Here is an 18817-nt window from a genome sequence, read left to right on the forward strand (position 1 = left end):
GGCTGGTCTTTCCATGTATATCTTTCTCACATTAAACTGTTTATTCCTCAACAATTACTAGAGATGTTTCATAAGCGAAGGTTTGCCCTCAATCGCCTGTTTTGGAATAAACTGTATCCAAAAGAGTTGCTTAGTTTTCCTTTTGTACCAAAAAATGCCGGTTTTCATATTTTTCTGTTCATTTAGACAATTAGTTGCGTCTTATTAGAGAACTGCAATTATTCATCAGGCCATATGATGGTAATGAAACTCCCCGTCCATATTCTCCATGAGTGAGATGTCCCGTTTATTTTTTTGCTTCGTGTTTAACTTTCAAAATTCCCAGAATTTTTGCAGCGGTGGGGGGGAGAATCTTTTAGTTTTTTGTTATAAGTTGTAGAAGAAAGTGTTTTTTTTTTTTTTTTTTTTTTAGATGGCTGACTTTGCCGCCATCGACTCTGTCCTGCGAGAAGGGCCGAGAGGGGCCTTTATCATACATAGTTCAGGCGGGGAGATTTCTTGAAAGTCGTCCCGCTGATTTACCTATACATAGTGCAGGGCCAGTTCTTGCAGGAGGGGCTTATATAGAATGAAGTCAAATAGTTTTAATGTTCCGGGCCAGGACTGGCCATCTGGTAAATGCCTGGCGGGGCCGCTCAATCTCTCCATATAACCACATTTTTCATTTCATTTAGAACATCCAAAAAAAAGGAAATAATAATAAACATAATTTTTTATAGAATTCCTTTACATGTTTTCAACATCATAAATATTTTTTAATCTGTACACGCTTTTTAAATACCGTAGTTTCACTATATTTAAAGTTGCTTTTTTTTTTTTTAATAAACTGCTTATTATATTCCCTCCTTTTCCTTTCTCTTTAAAACCAAATAACTTATCTGAACAGAGACCAACTTATTAAATACCCCATGACATTTCTGCACGTATGTGTGTGTGTATATATATATATATATATATATATATATATATATATATATATATATATATATATACAAAAACAAACAGTTTTATTCCGCAAGTGAACTATGTTGTTCCCAGAATAAATAAAATATTTTTTTGCTTAGTTGCAAATTATTTTTTTGGGGGGGCATTTTTCTTTTCTAGTGCTATATTAAAGGAATTATTACAAAGACATGTTATAAAGTAACAGCCAGGCTCGCTTTTCTTAAGGGCAAACCTGGGGCAAAGTTCTAAAAGTGGAACTATCGGCGGGAACGCTCTGACGGTCTCCACGGCGATTGCACCACTTAGAGCTCTGTACCAAACCCAACTGTTCTTTAACAATATTGCCCTTTACTTTCTTAACGTGGAAGACCCACTGGGTTTATGACATTCGTTTAGAAAACAGTATTTTTTGCTACAGGAAGAGGTTATCGCATTAACACTAAGGCAATTAAAAATTAACCCCTTATAGAACAATAAAACAAGTTATTTTCTCTGATTCAGTTCTTAAACAGAATAGTAGAGTCCCTCTCGGAATTAACTTAAAAACATTTGCAAAAAAAGGTTAGTTTTGCATAAAAAGGCTCATCGTATCTGCCGGTGGGCACAGTAATGGAGCCTCGCTGTCCCGCGCCGTCACAGACGAACGGGTACAGACTTTCTCGCCCAATTACACGTTCCGTTGTTAGCGCAAGGTCTTTGTTTTGCGATGACAAGACAGTTAAAGGGTTATTGATTTTCCCGCGCTTTGTTTTACCCAAACTTTTGGTAAAAGCTCACAAATCGTCTTCATCATCGAAGGTCTCTGTGCATCTCAGCAGCACAGTCTCGTAATCATACTGCAGGGCCTCCTCCTGTAAATAGAGAGATCTATCAGTAATTGTTTTTTTTTTATCACAAAAAGGTCAAAACCTGTTTTTGTTCTCATTTTGTCCCTTTATCTGCAGACCTGGAGCCGCCGTTGCTGTCAGTCATGTGATATTTTGGGGGACTTTCCCGGCTCAAACACCACACTGAGCTGATGCTTTATGGCGATGCTAATGAAGTCCGTTCCTCCACAGACTTTCATTAGTCAGAGAGTCCGACTGGGTGATTAAGACTGAGACATTCTATTGTTTCCTACAGGCAGTATGATAAGGAGTCGGGATGTTTGTCTAGCAGCTTGAACTAAGATAACCGAGCGAGAACTCATACAAATGGCTGATAAAAATCACTGGTGGGAGCTCCCCTTTTACTATGCAATATGAAAGGCGCTCCGCTTTTGTGCAAACCCTAGTCTTAGTGAATACACTTTCTAGACAATAAATACAGCACCATACGGCGATTCCACTCCCGCACCTTCCAGTTCCCATGAGTCTGTGGTGATGACTATACATTTGCCCCTATACATATGCTATACCTGCCCTTACTTTCTGCTCAGTGCAATACCGCCATCTGTCAGCGTTTCTGTGCATTGCAAGGAGGTCAGCAGAACTTTTTGGGACCAGACCCCTTATCAAAAATAGTCAAAGAAAAGGAAAAAACAAAAAAAAAAGGAAAAAAAAACCTTTGGAGTTTCTGTATTTATATTTAGAGTGTTTTCATCCATTTGCAACAAAACTCTATTTAAATAATAAGCTTTATAGATATTATGAAAGGATTGGGAATATTGTTACCTTCGCGTAAGAACAGAAACGAGACCGCAGGAAACCTGCGATTTGCCCGTAAAGCATGGAATCGACTTCTGGACTTTCCCAAGGAGCATTTTCATGCGCGGAGCTTCCCAAAAAACAATAATGGTAAACATGTTAAAGCTGGAATTTACCTACATCTCGATAACCGAGGGGCCTGGGAGGGCCGGGAGCACCTCTGGCATACAAGGTGGGCTCAGGTGTAATATAGTGGTGGTGGTGGGGGGCTCACTGACTCATGCAGGCATATAGGGCAATTTAAACTTTATTACATTGATTACTTTGTTACCTAGGGCTGGACGTATTCTGTACTGCGCCGCTATCCAGGAAGCTGGCGGCGATATCAAACGCATCTTCAAAAAGGATCTGATGTGAAAAGCGTAAAACGTTACATTATTATCTTATTAAATACCGTGTTATTTATATAGGAGCGTCGGCATTACATCTAAATCGATAACTGTATCTATGCCGGCGGGTGTTTGCACGCATTCATGTGTATCCCAGAATGCATTGCTCGCAATCCCAATATGCAATATGCATGCCCCCACTAAACCTATACCTTCATACTAAACATTGATCCACGCGTTTGGGCTGGAACAATATAACGATGATTGTAGCTGTCCTGCTAAAGGGCACGGAGTAAGAGCGGCACTTTTAACCATTAAAGCACCACCATAGTAGTAGAGCAGCACTTAGCAATCCATAACGGAGACGTAAGGATAGTGACACGTATGAAATTAGCGCTCACCTCCTCGGGGGTAGATGAAACAAAAGATCCACTGGCTTCCTGGCTCTCTGCCCCGCTGTCTCTTATACAGCCCTCCGCAGAGCCCAGCAACTTGGCGTGTGAAAGGGAGCACGCCATGTTGTCGGCTCGCTGCCGGCAGCGTTGGTACAGGTCTGCTCTGCCCTCCTGGGACAGGTCCTGCCAGAGGCACGAGATGGTTTTGGAAACCACAGGGTGGGTGACTTGCTCCGAAGCCACCACTCCGCTCTCTACCAGCATGTCCACCGTTTGTTTATAGAAGAGGAGATACCTGCGCGATAAATACGGAATTCTGGACATTCCCGACATAAAACATGTATGTGACCCGAAGGGCATCGCAGAAACAGGACTGGCTGTGACCTCATCAGAACGCTGGTCACAGAACTTCCATGACTGCAATTACCTCTCGAATTCCATCAGATCTGGCGACGAACATTCCAGAGACAGGGTCTCTTCGGGTTTCAGCTCCTCCTCATCGTTCCGGAGGTCCCCTTCGCACTCGTGTTGAAGGAACCAAACGGCGGACTCGCTCTCGGACCTCGCTTCGAGGCTTGATACGGTTCTGCAAACAATTCAACAACCAGAACTTGCTTTGGGAAGAGTAACACTCAGGGAAAGCCAACTACGCGGAGTTTGCCTGCGAGGGCTGGCTCTGTTAAACGCACATTTAACGCAGATTTATTCCTGGATTTCATTAAATGTCACTTTATTCTACATTTTATTTCTGGGATTAAGTATACGAGTCTTGTAATTGTTCATTGAAAATGTACTTTAAAGAAGCTACAAATTAATTACATTGTTGAAAATAGTACAATGTTCTTGTTACACGTTTCCAAAGGAAGATTTGGTAGAAAAAATAAATAAATAAATATATAATAATAATAAAAAAATATAGCAAATATATAATGAAGAAAAATAATATATATATATATTTATATATAAAAGGTTTAACCAGGAAGAATAAGTCATTTTCTTTTTGATTTACAAAAGAAACTTACAAAAATAATTATAAACAGATATATTATATATATTATATAATATATATATGTTATATATATTATATAACATATATATATATCATATATAATAATATATATTATATATATATTATTATATATGATATATATTATTATATTAGTTTATTACAATGGCATTTTGATGCTAATTACAATGAAGCAGACACTTTCAGGGATCTCAGACTTTCAGAGGATTTAAATATATGACTAAATATTTGATTAAATATAGGAGGTCTATTTCCTAACCGTGCAGGAACACGCTGATACCTGATGATGGAGTATAATTCTAATTCTATGATTCTAGTTCATCTTACCCGAGGTCACTGTAATAAAATTGCAGATATTCCTCTTTGACGTCCTCCAAACTGCAAGGTATTTTGTCTTCTGGGTGGAAATGCTCTGTTAAAAGCAAGATGAAGAGAGAAAAAAAAGGGACAAAAAGCAAAAAAAAGCGCATCATACACTGACAACCACAAACACTTGCTAACACCATATACTAACCCATACACACACGCGAACACCATACATTAACATATACATATACACTCTAACACCATAAAGTAACACACACACGCTAACATGCTCACAAACATTAACACCCTTTCTAACGGACATTCTAACCCCATTCACACACGTACACACACTCCAACACTACATGTTGCCATGCTAATGCCATACAGTAACACACACAACACGCTCACACGCGCTAACACAATCCATTGACACCCACCGACTTTTAAACATACAGATCAAGGGACATGGGCCATGGCAAGGTCAGCCATGTTCAGATGTTGACTTATTATTAAACGGTCTGGATTCGTTGCTCTCGTGGTCTCACCTCTCATCTTCAGCAGGCTCTCCAGCGTGTTTTCAAGCTCTTCTATATACTTTTTGGACTGATGAAGGACCTGGCGCTGGAGAAGATAGAATTATCAGATTGAAATTCATTCTAGACACTATAGTAGTAATTAATCAGTCCTTGTTCTCGTTTGCCTGTCCCATGTATGTTTAAATTCCCTCCTTGTATCAGCCTCTACCACTTCTGCTGGGAGGCTGTTCCAATTATCTACCACCCTCTCAGTAAAGTAAAACTTCCAATGAATACTTAAGCTCAGAATTGTCAGATTTTACCCAATAATTAACCCATCCCTGCTGTCAATCTAAATCTATAAACAATTGGTAAATATTGGGGATAATGGATTAATAAAGTCCACTTTCAGTAACCCTTTCTGGGTCGACTGGACTTCTCCGAAACATTGAAAGGGTTCGCAAGAGACCCGCTGGGGCTGACCTTGGTCGCCCTGGTATCGGGATGGAGGAAGACGGTTTCCCGCAGTTGTCGGATAACACGTGCCGCTGGGGAGAGTTTCTGGGAGCGCGTCGGGCGCTTCTGCGCAGGCGCCTTGTCGCGTTCCTGTTTTCTCCTCGCGGTTGTGCTGGTTCCTTCTCCAGCCGAGTCCATTCAAAAGTGAAAACGTGATGTTTGCATCTGGAAACAAACATAAGGGTTAATCTATAATACCAAAGGTGGGAGCTTTATTATAATCAAAAACCCAACTCCGGATATATTATTTTGGGGCCAACCAAAAAACTAGAGGAGCCGGCTATGATTTTTTAGGGGCCAGAAATAAACATAGCATCACAAATTAGAATAAGAGAGCACAGAAAGTTAGGAGCCGGCAGTTTAATCCAAAATTTTCTAGCTCTATAGTACATCAAATTAACTTAAAAAAGATATATTTTTAAGTTAAATATATAATAATAATATAATAAAATATAATTTTATTTGCTATAGAGATGACTATATATATATATATATAAAATACTAAAATATCTACCTACACACTAACCTACAGAATACATTGTTTAGATACTGTTATATATATTAATAAACTTATTAATTTACATATATATATATATATATACAAATTAATACATTTATTAATATTAATATAATATTCTTTAGTTAAATGCCACTAAAGTAGCAAAATATTAAAACCAAATTATGCTTTGTACTTTTTTTATACTCAAATGTAAAGAGTTTATTTCATTGGTGATAATAAATAAGCAGTATATATATATATATATATATGAAACCTAATAACTTATAATATATATATACACACAATAAAATATATTCCTTAGGTAGCAATATATATATATATATATATATATAAATATATATATATATATACACACAATAAAGTATATTTCTTAGATACCTGTATAGGTACCTAAGCAAAATATTGTATATATATATATATAAAAATATTCGTCTTATTTAAGTACTAGTTAAAAGTGACATACTATTAATGAGCTAAATTGCAGAAAAGTTGTAAAACATTACAATAAACTAATATTGCTTTTGTATTATTTATATTCATTATGGCAATAAAAGGTGCCGTATATATTTTATATATGTATATATAGGTAATATATTTATATATAACAGGCCTATTATGGAACGATGCGCGCCTATCTCCCAGCCGCCGGTTCAAACTCAGTTACCAGCTGGAATCTCCGGGCAAAGAGAAAACATCTCCAACCAATGAAAACGCGCACTGATCCCGCCAAACCAATCACAGCGCGGAGGGAAGAGAGAGGCTACAGCCAATCCGGAGAGTGAAATCTAGAAACAATGTAACACGTTCTAGAAGGCGCAGCAGAACGCGGAGAAAGGGCGGGAGAATGAGGAGGGCGGGGAAACCGAGGGGTTCGCGCCTTAACCCTTTGTGCACTGACAAATGACAATAATTTTAGAAAACCCCACCCTAGTTATACAGTAGCCTGCACTGAAATATATTATAAATAACATTAAAAGTAGTTAATATTATTGCAAGCAAATTTTTCAATCAACAGAAGTAGATGCAGCAAAGTTAATCTCAATTTGCCAATTTGCTGTTTTTGTTAAACTCTTTCTTCCATTTTTATTACCCTCTTCAGTTATTCTGTCACACAGAATGCCGGGTGACGTAGGAGGGATTTTAACTCTTGATGCACCCGGTACGTCACAGGTCCTGTAGAACAATTTTTTGGTGACGAACCTTGTAAGTCATCGGTAGTGAAGGGGTTAAATCATTAAATGTTTTATGGTTATTGAATTCTAATATAAATGCTATAAATTTCCATAATTTTAACATTTGGAGAAAGGGCTGAGGCCTGGCCTGATCTTTAGCGCAAAGCAGGGATCAGACTTTAAAGGCGTGGCCAGGGGCAGGGTTCTATCCAGATTTTTTTATATGACTTTATGCCCTATTGCGGGGTATTTGTGTAACTGAGTGGGCCGTTTAGAAGAATAATAATGGGGTTTATTTACAGTTTAATTTATAAAGCTGTTTCCTGCTGTTTCTATACACATTATCGGGGCTTTTAGGGCTGTAGAACTCCGTGATACCCTCATACCCAGCAAACATTCTGACCGCCTAGAAAAGAGGGGCATCAGAGGGGGGGAGAGGCGGCATCAGGGATGGAAGGAGAGGCACGCTTATTTCACAAACATACCTGGGCACGCTACGGGTTTGACTTGGAGTCTCTGGGCGAAGCTCTGCTTCCCGGGTCTCCAGGTCAGTTTCTTGTTTCTCCAGGCGGAGGAGCTGTATGTGACCACGCCCACATTCCACCTACTCCTTGACTACTTTCTGCTGCTCCCCGCCCAGTTCTCGCCCCCACAGCGACCAGCCCCTTTCCCGTATGTGTGGCTTGTGTCACCCTATATGAAGCCACTTGCCCAGAGGTGGCCAAGCTTGGGAAGTTCCAATTGTATATTCACTGGGCCAGTGAGACGGCTTTCATGTTGTTAGTATTGGTAGATTCCGTGTGGTTGTTATTGGAGTGCCAGTAAAATAGTAGGTAGATCGACCTATTGTGTGATCAGCCCCCCCAGTATGCTGCTCCTCAGTAGGCTGGTTACAGGATTGATCTCTGATCTTCCTAACCGATCCATTTACACATAGACTGCACTAAGCCATGGACCGCCAGGATATGATGTAATATCCCCTGCGCCCTGTAATAAAGATGGTAGCCACAGCATCAGTATCAGGTGGCGCTACCCTACGCCAGAAAGGTAAATACACCACGGCGCTAACTAATTCTCAGTAGTGAATTACATTCCAATACAATTCATTCTTCAATTGCATTCATTTAAAATCAAGGTATCCAATCAATCGATTAATTAATACACAAAATATGAATCGATGAAAGCAAGTGTCAAAAGAATAAAGCTCTCCTTGTTTTGAAAAAGTCCAAAAGAAATTGACCAAATTACATTTAATATAAGAAGAAAACAAAGTAATCTTTACGCATTTTATTATAAAAGGAATGTAAAAATGGACCAGGAAGCGTATCTGCCACTATTCTCATTCTTTACTGCTATAGTAGTATAAACAGCTACTCAGCCTCGTTTTGGAACTGACATGGCGGATGTGAAAGCCCTCTATCTCCGCCATGCTGCCGTACTGGAGTTTATGTATTGTCTGTTTGAATAGGGGACTTTCAAATCCCCTCGTGACCAGCGCTTCCTCTTCGTGTCATGTGACCCGAGCCGTCCGATTTGCACTGTGACAGGACCCTGGGCAGTTTACATGAGGTATTGTCTGTGTCTGATTTTGGGGTGAAGTGGGTGTTGAGGGGGGTTGTTGGGTGCTGCATACATATTAGGTATTTTATTTCCACATGTCCTGGAAGCAGCCTTCAGTCTGTCTACAAAGGGTCACCTACTGATTATATAACTATGCTTTCTCAGGGGTTTTGCCCCGATCTCAGGGTGAAGGGGCAGGTATTCAGGGTAACACAGTCTGGAGCTGACTCCTTCCTATTCCCACCCTGCTGTGGTCATATAATAAGACTCCCAGTTGGTGCTTTTTGCTTCCAGTATGTTATGGCTGATATCCCTGCTTGAGTTCAGGTGCCTCAATTAAGTGTGTTTCTTTGAAGGCCGGTGTTGGAGCCGTTTGGGTAACACATTTGGCGAATGGCTATGTAGAATCTTCACAATGGGCTATTGATTTCTCAAGATTTTCAGCGTCTGTTCGGTTAGAAAGTTCCCACGTATGGGAACTGGGTTTATTAAAAGTGAAAATATAAATTCTGTGTTTAATTGACAAGAAGTACATTTTTTAACACAATAATTTGCTCTTTTTAGAGACCGTATTTGCAGATTTTTAGAGGAATATTTGTTGGTGGAAATCAATATATAATAATTATTTTGTGTATCAGCTGTTCGGAGTAGAGCAGAATAATAAAACTTTATTATTCTGGGGACACCCGCGTAGATCCCCGTGATGACGTCGGCGGTGGAACGCACAGATGATCTAGTCAGAGAATACCTGACCTTCAGAGGGTTCACCAACACCCTGAAACATTTTGAGGCTGACGTCAAAGCAGACAGAGAGAAGGGTTTCCGGGTAAGTCTGTTTCGGAGTAACGTTACTTGGGCGACACGTCAGGCTGTCGCTTTCGCCCGGATCACCCCTGTACGCCTTCATAGTTTTTTATTTATTTTTTGCATGCATGTGAGATGTGCATTGCATTTCTGACCTGTCAATCACATCCAGATATGCATTTACCTTTCCGCCTAGGGCAGCGCTTTCTCCGCTGGGCAGCTTCTCCCCTGCGTTAAAAAGTGTGCCGTGTCTTTAAGACATACTGCTGGGCTATGACATCATATCCCGGCGCTCCATGTCTTAAAGGCCTGCAGAGCCCTAACCCCCCCCCAGGGTACTGGAGTGTCCCTTTAATTACCCCGAAGCACTGCAACTCGCAGATACATTAAAGGTTCCTTGACCCTCTGTCCCTTGATGTCAATCGAGATGGGCTTTTGTCTCATTATTTGCCTAAAACCCCTTTTTTTTTTTTTTTTTTGGTCTGTATTAATACGCTATAAATGGTTACTGGCAGGTGGATAGGATCGTGGAGCAGCTTCTGCAGTATATCCAGTGCTATGATCTTAACGGGATGCTGGATTACTGGGCGTACTTGGAGCGTCGCCTTTTCAGCCGTCTGGAGGACGTATACCGGCCAACCATCCACAAGCTGAAGACCAGCCTCTTCCGGTATTACCTGGTCTATACGGTGCAGGTGGGTGACTGTACAAGCGGACATCTTTTTTTTTGGGCTCGACATTTGTATACCCGAAAAGTTAAAATATCAACAGAGAATATTCGTCTTGTAGTATGCCGAAAACCCTGCACTGGGTTGTTTTGGGGGACTGTTCCATGTATAGTGAATGTTTCCTTAAGTTGACTTCCTGATTTGAATCCCTACCAAAAATTTTCTTTTTTGCCATTTTCTGTTGCCCCTTGGATATTGGGGCATTTCTCGTAGAATGTGTAATTCTGACGGTATACGCGGTGTTCTCCCTTCCAAACAGACAAGCCGGACAGACAAGGCGCATGAGTTCTTCCAGAAACAGGCCGCTGAGTTACAGAACCAAGCGGAGTGGAAGGAGTGGTTCGCTCTGCCCTTCATCCCGACTCCTGAAGGAAACCCGACCTTTGCCACGTATTTCTCCCGGCAATGGGCAGATACCTTCATCGTATCGCTGCACAACTTCCTCAGCGTCCTCTTCCAGTGCATGCATACCCTTTACGCCTGGCTCCATCCGGAGATAATATAACGGGAAGAGCATATCTTTAGACGGCTTAAAACTGCCAAGGCAGAAAGTTAAAAGCGGCAAAGTTATGTGCAAATTAGAAAACATAAATACACATTTTTCAAAAGCTGTAAAAATTGTATATATGTTGAATAAAATACAAAGTTTTGGGGTCACTTAACTGTTTCCATGGGAAACAGACAGTTCTGAATGCAACATAATTGCAGAAGGGTTTCTAACCATCACTTGGATCAGAGAACACAACGTGCCGTTGGAACACAGGAGTGATGGGAGTGATAAAGGGCCGTTGGAACACAGGAGTGATGGGAGTGATAAAGGGCCGTTGGAACACAGGAGTGATGGGAGTGATAAAGGGCCGTTGGAACACAGGAGTGATGGGAGTGATAAAGGGCCGTTGGAACACAGGAGTGATGGGAGTGATAAAGGACCTCTGTACGCCTATGAAGGAGATTCCATTAAAAATTAGCCATTTACAGCTGCAATAGTCATTTACAGCATTAACCCCGTCTGTGCTGGATTTCTGATCCATTTCATGTTTTGTCAGTAGACCGAATTTAAACAAACCAAGGACATTACTAAGGGACCCCAAACGCTAGTGCATGTGAAATGTGAAGGCAATTATTGGAGACATATTTGTGATTTTATTATAATTTGTAATTTTATTTTCAGCTAAAATCCTTTATGCTATGAGCAATAAGCGTCGACAAACTCTTTGATTTGTGGGTTTGAGTTCCAGTTATCAGCCCTTTTTTATTATGCATGACTGTTTTTATGAATTCTATTTAAATGTAGTTCCAACCTGTCCTACTTTCCTTAACGACACTTTTCACCCGTCCCGACAATTTTGAGCTTTGAAGCAGAATGTCAGAGGATCCTTCAAGTGCAGGAAGAGAACGAGGTATTGAGACAGAAGGTTAGTGGAATGTTAGTTTTCTTTGATCACTTTTGGGGCAGTTTGGCCACGTTTCCACGCCTAACTTCTGTGTCCCTCAGCTCTTTGCTTTACAAGCGGAGACCCACCGGATGCGGAAGGAGGTCGAAGATGGTCCTTCGGCCCACCACAGGCTGCCCCACTATGTTTCCAACATGGATCGCCTTGGGGATTCAGAACTGTAAGTTAACCAACTTTATAAAAGCCACCTGAGGGGGCATGTGAGCTAAATATAGAAGGGGCAGAAAAATACCTTTTTTGTAGCATATTTATGTCTACACTATTTGTCTCGAAGCATATAAATTTATCTCATGCTGAGCCGGTGGATTAAATCCTCGGTCATCTCAGGGCACAACAAAAGAATAACCGTTTCCCGTAGGCGCGTAGTTAGTGCTGGAAGCTCCCTCTTCTGTTATGTTCTATTTTACTCGACTCTGCCTTTTGCTGGGTTGGCAAAGTGTCGGGGTTTTTATCACCAAGACAGGAGGAGTGAGACAAAGTTATTCTCTTGGCCAAGGATACAGCCCACTTGTTGTTGTGCGCCAACTAGAAAAGGGCAGTATTTTTTTTATTTATTTACCGTTTTCAGTGATTTAAAAAAAAAAAAACCCACTATAAAATCCTAAGAGTCCCTTTCAGATCACATAAAAAAAGTGCACAGCTCTAGGTTAGTACGTGTGTGTATATATGATGCCGCGATAGCACGTGATATCCTCGATTTCCTTTTCGTCTTAGAGACATGGTGTCCAGTCAGAGGAGTTCCAGCCTGGCCGTGCAGTCTCAGAAAACCTCTGGGTTCCTCTCCTCCTTACTTCCGCAGAGCAAGAAACCTACCCCCCGGCCACCTCCCCAGACCTCCGTCTCATCCCCGACGCAGACTGCCACCGTCTTGCCGATGAAGAAAGAGCCTATGAACAGTCAGGTAATGTCAGCGTGTAAATGTGGATGGATATGGTGGTGGAGAATACTTACTTACCAACCAATGTTCTGATCGTGGAAAGGCTTTTGGGGAGAAAAGGTTTGCCTGCATTCAGAAAAGAAATGCATTTTAGGTTATAGCGGAATATTTTTCATCATTTGCGTCATTGGCCTGTAAACTAATAGGTGATTAATTGATATTATGTAGTAATGGGGGGGATTTATTTGCTTTTTCTCCTCCATAGATACAGAAAGCAAAAGAAGTTGTGAATGTGACCAAGGAAGCCAAAAGTTCTCAGAATGTTCTCGCTGCCGTTGGGACCCCTGAGGCAAACCTTGCGCGACAGCGACGCTTACAGGAGAGGAAGGAGCTATTGTCTAAGACGTCATCACAGGTGGGCAATTCGTATTCACTATACTCGTGTGTGGATCCCTAGATTTGAAATGAAGTCTTAGATAATGGGTCTGATGTTCCTTGTCCGTTTTTGCTCAATGAAATCAGAGTATTGAAAAGAAGAGCGAGGCCGGATATGCAGAATCCGACGCCGGACGTCCTGAAATACACTGTGACCATGTAGAGGGAGTCACTCGCACTCCAAGCGGAGGAGAGAAACCAGAACAGCCATTCATCGTTCTGAGCCAAGAAGAGTATGGAGAACATCATTCCTCTATAATGCACTGCAGGTACTTAATTTTGGCTTGTGGGACAGCACTCGCCTCCAAGTGGGCTGCTTGTGGCCTTCCAAAGTTAATTAACCAGACACAGCAATAGAAAATCTCCGTCATTCCGTGATTAAGGAATCTATCTTTAAGGTCAAAACACTATATTTTACAGAAATATTTCAGAGCCCCAAACTGCTGATTTTTTGTTTGTCGTTGTCTCGTTGACTGCTTCCCCCGGGGTTCAATGTTTTTTTGATGTAGTGTGTCTTCTCTCTGCCAGGGTGGACTGCTCAGGACGTCGGGTGGCGAGTCTGGACGTTGATGGAGTCATTAAGGTGTGGTCCATTGATGGCATCATGCAGACCAAAGCGTCTTCCATTTCCAAGTCGGCTCTTCTTTCCCTGGAATGGGCAACAAAGAGAGACAGGCTGGTGAGTGCCGCAGTTTTTAGTACAGCAAAGCCAAGATCCCTTTCAAATATCGGCCACAGGGTAGACAGTCTGCCTATTGAAATGACGGTGATACTAATCTGACCTTCAGATTGTTACATAGGCCAAATAGGCCATTGTTACTTGATCCAAAAAGCACCCGAGATGCTATTTATCTTATGCAATCAGGTCGGATCATTGTACCCCAAGATAAAATTGGGATCCCTATGGGCTTTTCTCCAATCCACTCAGCGTTTTTTTTGAGGTTACCTGGCTTATATATTTTTCAGTTGACCACTAAAACATCTTCCCCCTGCTCCAAGGTGATATATTGGGTTTCCATTCTCTGTCCCGTCATAGAATTGGTCCACGTAGAGGATTATGCCTCTTGTAGACTGGTGTATTTCATCCTAACGTTGTCATTCTATGTTGGAATGGAACCAGCTCCTGTTGGGAAGTGAAGTTGGCACAGTAAGGCTGTACGACACGGAAGCCAAGAAGAACTTATGTGAGATTGGGATAGCTGACGACATGCCCAGGTAAAGGCTGTGTTTCTTATGTTCCTTGCACGTCTTTAGTCTGATGAAGTCCGTCTACAGTTCCTCGATCATATAAACCTAAAGTGTTTTTGGGAACTTTGGACAAACAGAAATGATATTTTTTTAATTCCCTACCCAGCAGTGATAGTGAATATTTTTTTCCTGTAGGATCCTGTCTCTGGCGTGCAATCCAAGCGGGACGTCCTTTGTCTGCTCTGCTGCAGCTCCCAGCTCTCCTAGTCATTTAGATCCAGCAATTCCAAGCTTTGGGGAAAATGGAGGAAATCAGGTCCCTGGAAAATTACTGCTGTGGGACACAAAAACAATGAAGCAGCAGGTAAAACTCTATTCATTCGTAACTTCCATACAAAGCTGTCCATTCATGGAAATATCCGACCCTGGGTAGCTCAACTTACGTATCACAAGTGGGCCACCCCAACAGCCCATGTGATTCTTTTCTTCTCTTCCTATTTTAACATCTTTTAATGAATGTAATAGGCTGACTTCAGCTGTTTGCACAGTTTATGATATTTTGAGTTCCTTTGAACGCTGTGTAGCATGAATTTTAGGAACCGAATAGAAAGATTAAGTGGTTCATGCCATCCGCCATTTTGTTTTTGTTTTTTTCCATTTCAGCTCCAGTATTTTTTGGAACCAGTTCCAATAGCGATAAACTGCACTTCCTTCAATCACAACGGAAACCTATTGGTGACTGGGGCTGCTGACGGCTTCATTCGTCTTTTTGGTAAGAATTGCCTATTTCCACGCCGTCCAAAAACCCTGGTGTATACAAACAGAGCTTACATTCCAGCTCAACCACATTTAAGATCCATTCAGCTCCTTGCGTTGAATTACAATGGAAATTGTAGCAAAACCTAAGTCGGCGTCAATAAATCGCAGCCACTTCTTTGGGAATGTCTAGCTCCGTGCCAATTTAAACAACTAGAAGAGTTTTTACTCAAACAATATTTGTCCGGTTAGTTCATTGGAGGTACCTCTGCATTTCAGTAGACAACTTGGACTTCAAAGAGACCTGTTACTCTGTTGAGGGGAGATCTTGTGGTTCTGACCCATAGCCTGGTTAAATCTATACAATGTGGCGCGGAATGTTATATTTCCAACGTATGTCTGACTTTTAAACTTTCTCTCTTCCCTAGACATGCAGCAGCACCAGTGCGCAATGTCCTGGAAAGCCCATAAAGGTGAAGTCTACTCGGTGGACTTCAGCTACGACGAGAATGCCGTGTACAGTATTGGAGAGGATGGGAAGGTAAGTCTCGAGAGACAGTGTTGCTGGTGAGCAAACCTTCCTTCCTCGCAGGGCTAATTTTTGGTAATCCAAGCCTACATGCTAATATTTTTTTCCCTCAGTTTATTCAGTGGAACATCCATAAAAGTGGACAGAAAGTGTCTGAGTACTCCCTGCCACCGGACGCCACTGGCCCCTTCATGCTGTCTGGATACAGTGGATACAAACAAGTCCAGTTCCCTCGCGGAAGACTCTTTGCATTTGATTCAGAGGGAAACTACATGCTGACATGTTCAAGTACTGGAGGTGTCATATATAAGGTATTAGCGTTCTCTTCTTGTCTTCTCTTCCAGCAGCCCCTTCCATGCACCCAACACTATCTGGCAACCCCACCTCCCACGTGCACAACACTATACTTTGGGCTTCCTATAGCATATGCTATACGGTCTTTTAGGTTATATATACATATATATATGACCTATTATTTATATGATCAGTTTCCTTCAAAATAATTTAATACCCAATTAGTGACACTGAATATTCTTGTTTTGCAGCTGAACAGCGATGGAAGCTCCATGGAAAGCTGCCTGTCCCTGGGAGGACATCGGGCCCCTGTAGTTACAGTAGACTGGAGCACTGCAGTTGAGTGCGGAACTTGTGTGACGGCCTCAATGGATGGAAAAATCAGACTGACCACCCTCTTGGCACAGAAGTCCTAATGCTGCCACGTCATCTGAATACAGAAGTCCTCATGCTGCCATTGAAAACTTGTATTACTTGAGAGTTTGTATGTAGCAGTCAACTTAGTCAATAACCCCTGAAAATAACTTTTTCATGTAACATCTTCAAAAAACTTTTTTACAAATGGCGGCCCTTTAACATACATAATAACCATATTGGTTATTTAAGTCCTGGAGATTAATTTGAAATAGTCCAGTCCCGTGCCGACTATACATTCCAGATCAGTGTTATCATGTAGTATGCAGAATTACTTTTATAACGTTTTTTTTCCCTATTCAGTTTTTAAATTTAATGTGTTTTTTTTTTGTTTTCATTATTTCATCATGCAACATATACATCCATTTAACCCTCAGAACCCCCTTCCCTTATGTTTACTTGTTTCTAAAAATGTGCATTAACGAGAACATCTGTTTTTAGTCAAATTTTCTTTTTGAATTAAAAAAAAAATAAATAAAAAAAAGTGTTAGACTTTAAACAGATACAAATGATGCATATAGTTTTTCATCTCCAATTTCATCTGTGCGTTTATAAAAAATATTTGGGCTTATCTGAAATTAGCGATTCAAATTCTAAAATATGCCATTTTAGTCCGTATCCAAAAGGTGATGTCATTGTTTAAAGTCATTTTTTTATTTTATTTACTTTATATGTAACGATAACCATATATATGAAAGTGCTAGATATACTTTGGGACAAAATATGAGTAATTTGGGGATAAAAATGTATTTTTTCCCCTTAATGTTTGTTTTTTCAAAACATAGTTTAAACCCAGAGAAATAGGTATATTTTTATTGTACTTTTTTTTTTTTTTCTTTTGTTCAACCAGGGAGAAAGTGATGTATTCTGTATATTTTGGGATTAATATCTGTTAATTTTTAAAGTCCCCCGTTAACACTCTATGCTCCACGCCGGATGCTGTATTAAAGTTTCCACGTCGATGCTCCACTCGCTTTGTCGGAATCTGTGTGTCGGATGCTTTTGATAAAGTTGGACATACAAAATATGTTTTGGGGGTAATTTGGGTTTTATAAGCATTATCGGGGCTTTTAGGTCTGTAGAACCCTGTGATGCCTCCGTACCCAGCAAACATTCCAACCTCCTGGGGAAAAAAAGGGGCATCAGAGGGGATTGGGGGGGTGTCACTGGGGTGGGAGGACTGGAGAACGGGGTTAGGAAAAAAAAAAAAAAAAAAAAAAGGGGCTTCAGGCGTTGCAAAGATGTGAACCGTCTATGAGGAAAAAAGGACATAACGGGAGAGTAGAGGGGCAGCAGGAGAGGACTTTAATTAATATTTCTTAAAATGTCAAAAAAGCCACAAAACACAATCTGGGAGTAAAACTGAATCATTTTATTGCTTTATGTGCTTTTTCAGGGGACTTCATTATCACTTTTCATAGGAACACAGCCCAGACCCTCCCCACACCCAGCCATAACCGTCACTATCTGCCACAAACAGGGCTTCTGCATTCACAGTTCAAGTAGAACGGGAACTACAGAACTACATTTCCCAGCAGCACCCGCGATCAGCGCCGCGTTATGTTGTCGCAAGTGCTGCTGGGATATGTAGTCAAACGGCCAAGGCGGAAGTCTGGTGTGCTGCTGCTGTGAGGTAATTCAAAAGTGCGCGTTCATTTGTTATATACGGGCTCTGCGCCTCGTCCCAGAGCTCGGTGCGAGGTTCCCTCATATCTCTAGAGAGAGGAACCCGCTCTAATGCCCTCTTTAACCCCTTGGTTACAAAATCTGAGATTACATGTCCTATTGGCAGTCATTTATCATCATCATATGTGCAGAATTTGCATACAGGGGTGACAGTGGGCTATATAAACAGCGGCCTTTGGTGGAAAGGTTGCTGCGTGGTCTCCTCAGTATATTGTTAAGGGAGGGATATATCTAACCTAATCTACAGAAAGTAAATAAAATGAAATAATGGGCCCCTGCAAGCTTAACGTGCCCGTTTGTTACAGTTGATGGTGGCTGGGATTGATGGGAAATATATACTGGTCCGGACGGCCCATTAAGATGACGGCTGCTATAGTTACGGCCAGTGCTGGTTTGACCCGGAGCAGAATTTAATATACAGCGCTGCGGAATATGATGGCGCTATATAAAACAATAAATAATAATATCACCGTCAGAGTATTCCGACAAGCTGCCCCATGCATGCGCAAAGTTTATGAGTCTGGGGCATTAGATGGGCCTATTGCCCTGCTTCTTTCTTAATATAATAATTCACGAGAACAATAAATAAATCGGATCAATTTATTTTTAAATTTTTCCATAATGTGTTGAATGATAACAGCAGCCTTTGCTCTGGGGGTTAATCTTAAATTAGGGATAAGGT

General features: G+C 41.1%; 2 protein-coding genes across 3 annotated transcripts; one reads left to right on the forward strand and one right to left on the reverse strand.

The window, feature by feature from the left end:
- Window positions 1-1718: 1718 nt before the first annotated feature.
- On the reverse strand, window positions 1719-5856 carry LOC149276467 (stimulated by retinoic acid gene 8 protein homolog). The gene is made up of 8 exons (XM_089503647.1): window positions 5686-5856; window positions 5233-5308; window positions 4709-4793; window positions 3782-3940; window positions 3361-3649; window positions 2902-2978; window positions 2598-2700; window positions 1719-1796 (listed from the first exon to the last, which is right to left on the reverse strand). Exons 1-8 carry the CDS (start codon window positions 5854-5856, stop codon window positions 1719-1721), a joined length of 1038 nt encoding a protein of 345 aa, XP_089359773.1.
- A 3817-nt stretch (window positions 5857-9673) lies between these two features.
- Window positions 9674-16451, forward strand: LOC149276468 (WD repeat-containing protein 91-like). 2 transcript variants are annotated; one of them, XM_089503631.1, is made up of 15 exons: window positions 9674-9796; window positions 10290-10469; window positions 10762-10969; window positions 11835-11917; window positions 11998-12116; window positions 12671-12857; window positions 13099-13259; window positions 13358-13537; window positions 13797-13947; window positions 14389-14483; window positions 14652-14820; window positions 15120-15228; window positions 15641-15753; window positions 15855-16052; window positions 16287-16451. In XM_089503631.1, the coding sequence occupies exons 1-15, from the start codon at window positions 9674-9676 to the stop codon at window positions 16449-16451; spliced, it is 2241 nt and encodes a 746-aa protein (XP_089359757.1). The 2 variants fall into 2 exon arrangements, with proteins under 2 accessions (XP_089359757.1, XP_089359758.1); XM_089503632.1 differs by having other exon boundaries at window positions 13099-13248; window positions 13356-13537.
- The last annotated feature ends 2366 nt before the right edge of the window (window positions 16452-18817 follow it).

The sequence above is a fragment of the Sceloporus occidentalis genome, unplaced genomic scaffold (assembly GCF_023333645.1).
Source record: "Sceloporus occidentalis isolate IW3139 unplaced genomic scaffold, rSceOcc1.0.p SCAF_238, whole genome shotgun sequence".
Taxonomy (NCBI): domain Eukaryota; kingdom Metazoa; phylum Chordata; class Lepidosauria; order Squamata; family Phrynosomatidae; genus Sceloporus; species Sceloporus occidentalis.

What these genes read in the sequence shown, in the direction of transcription:
- LOC149276468 (XM_089503631.1), top strand. Translation starts at nt 9,674, where the DNA reads ATGACGTCGGCGGTGGAACGCACAGATGATCTAGTCAGAGAATACCTG. An exon ending in AAGAGCCTATGAACAGTCAG is followed by an intron (nt 12,858 to 13,098) that starts GTAATGTCAGCG and finishes TCTCCTCCATAG; the next exon opens with ATACAGAAAGCAAAAGAAGT. An exon ending in TCCTCTATAATGCACTGCAG is followed by an intron (nt 13,538 to 13,796) that starts GTACTTAATTTT and finishes TCTCTCTGCCAG; the next exon opens with GGTGGACTGCTCAGGACGTC.
- LOC149276467 (XM_089503647.1), bottom strand. Translation starts at nt 5,856, where the DNA reads ATGGACTCGGCTGGAGAAGGAACCAGCACAACCGCGAGGAGAAAACAG. An exon ending in CCGATACCAGGGCGACCAAG is followed by an intron (nt 5,309 to 5,685) that starts GTCAGCCCCAGC and finishes TATCTTCTCCAG; the next exon opens with CGCCAGGTCCTTCATCAGTC. An exon ending in TTTTATTACAGTGACCTCGG is followed by an intron (nt 3,941 to 4,708) that starts GTAAGATGAACT and finishes AATTGTTTGCAG; the next exon opens with AACCGTATCAAGCCTCGAAG.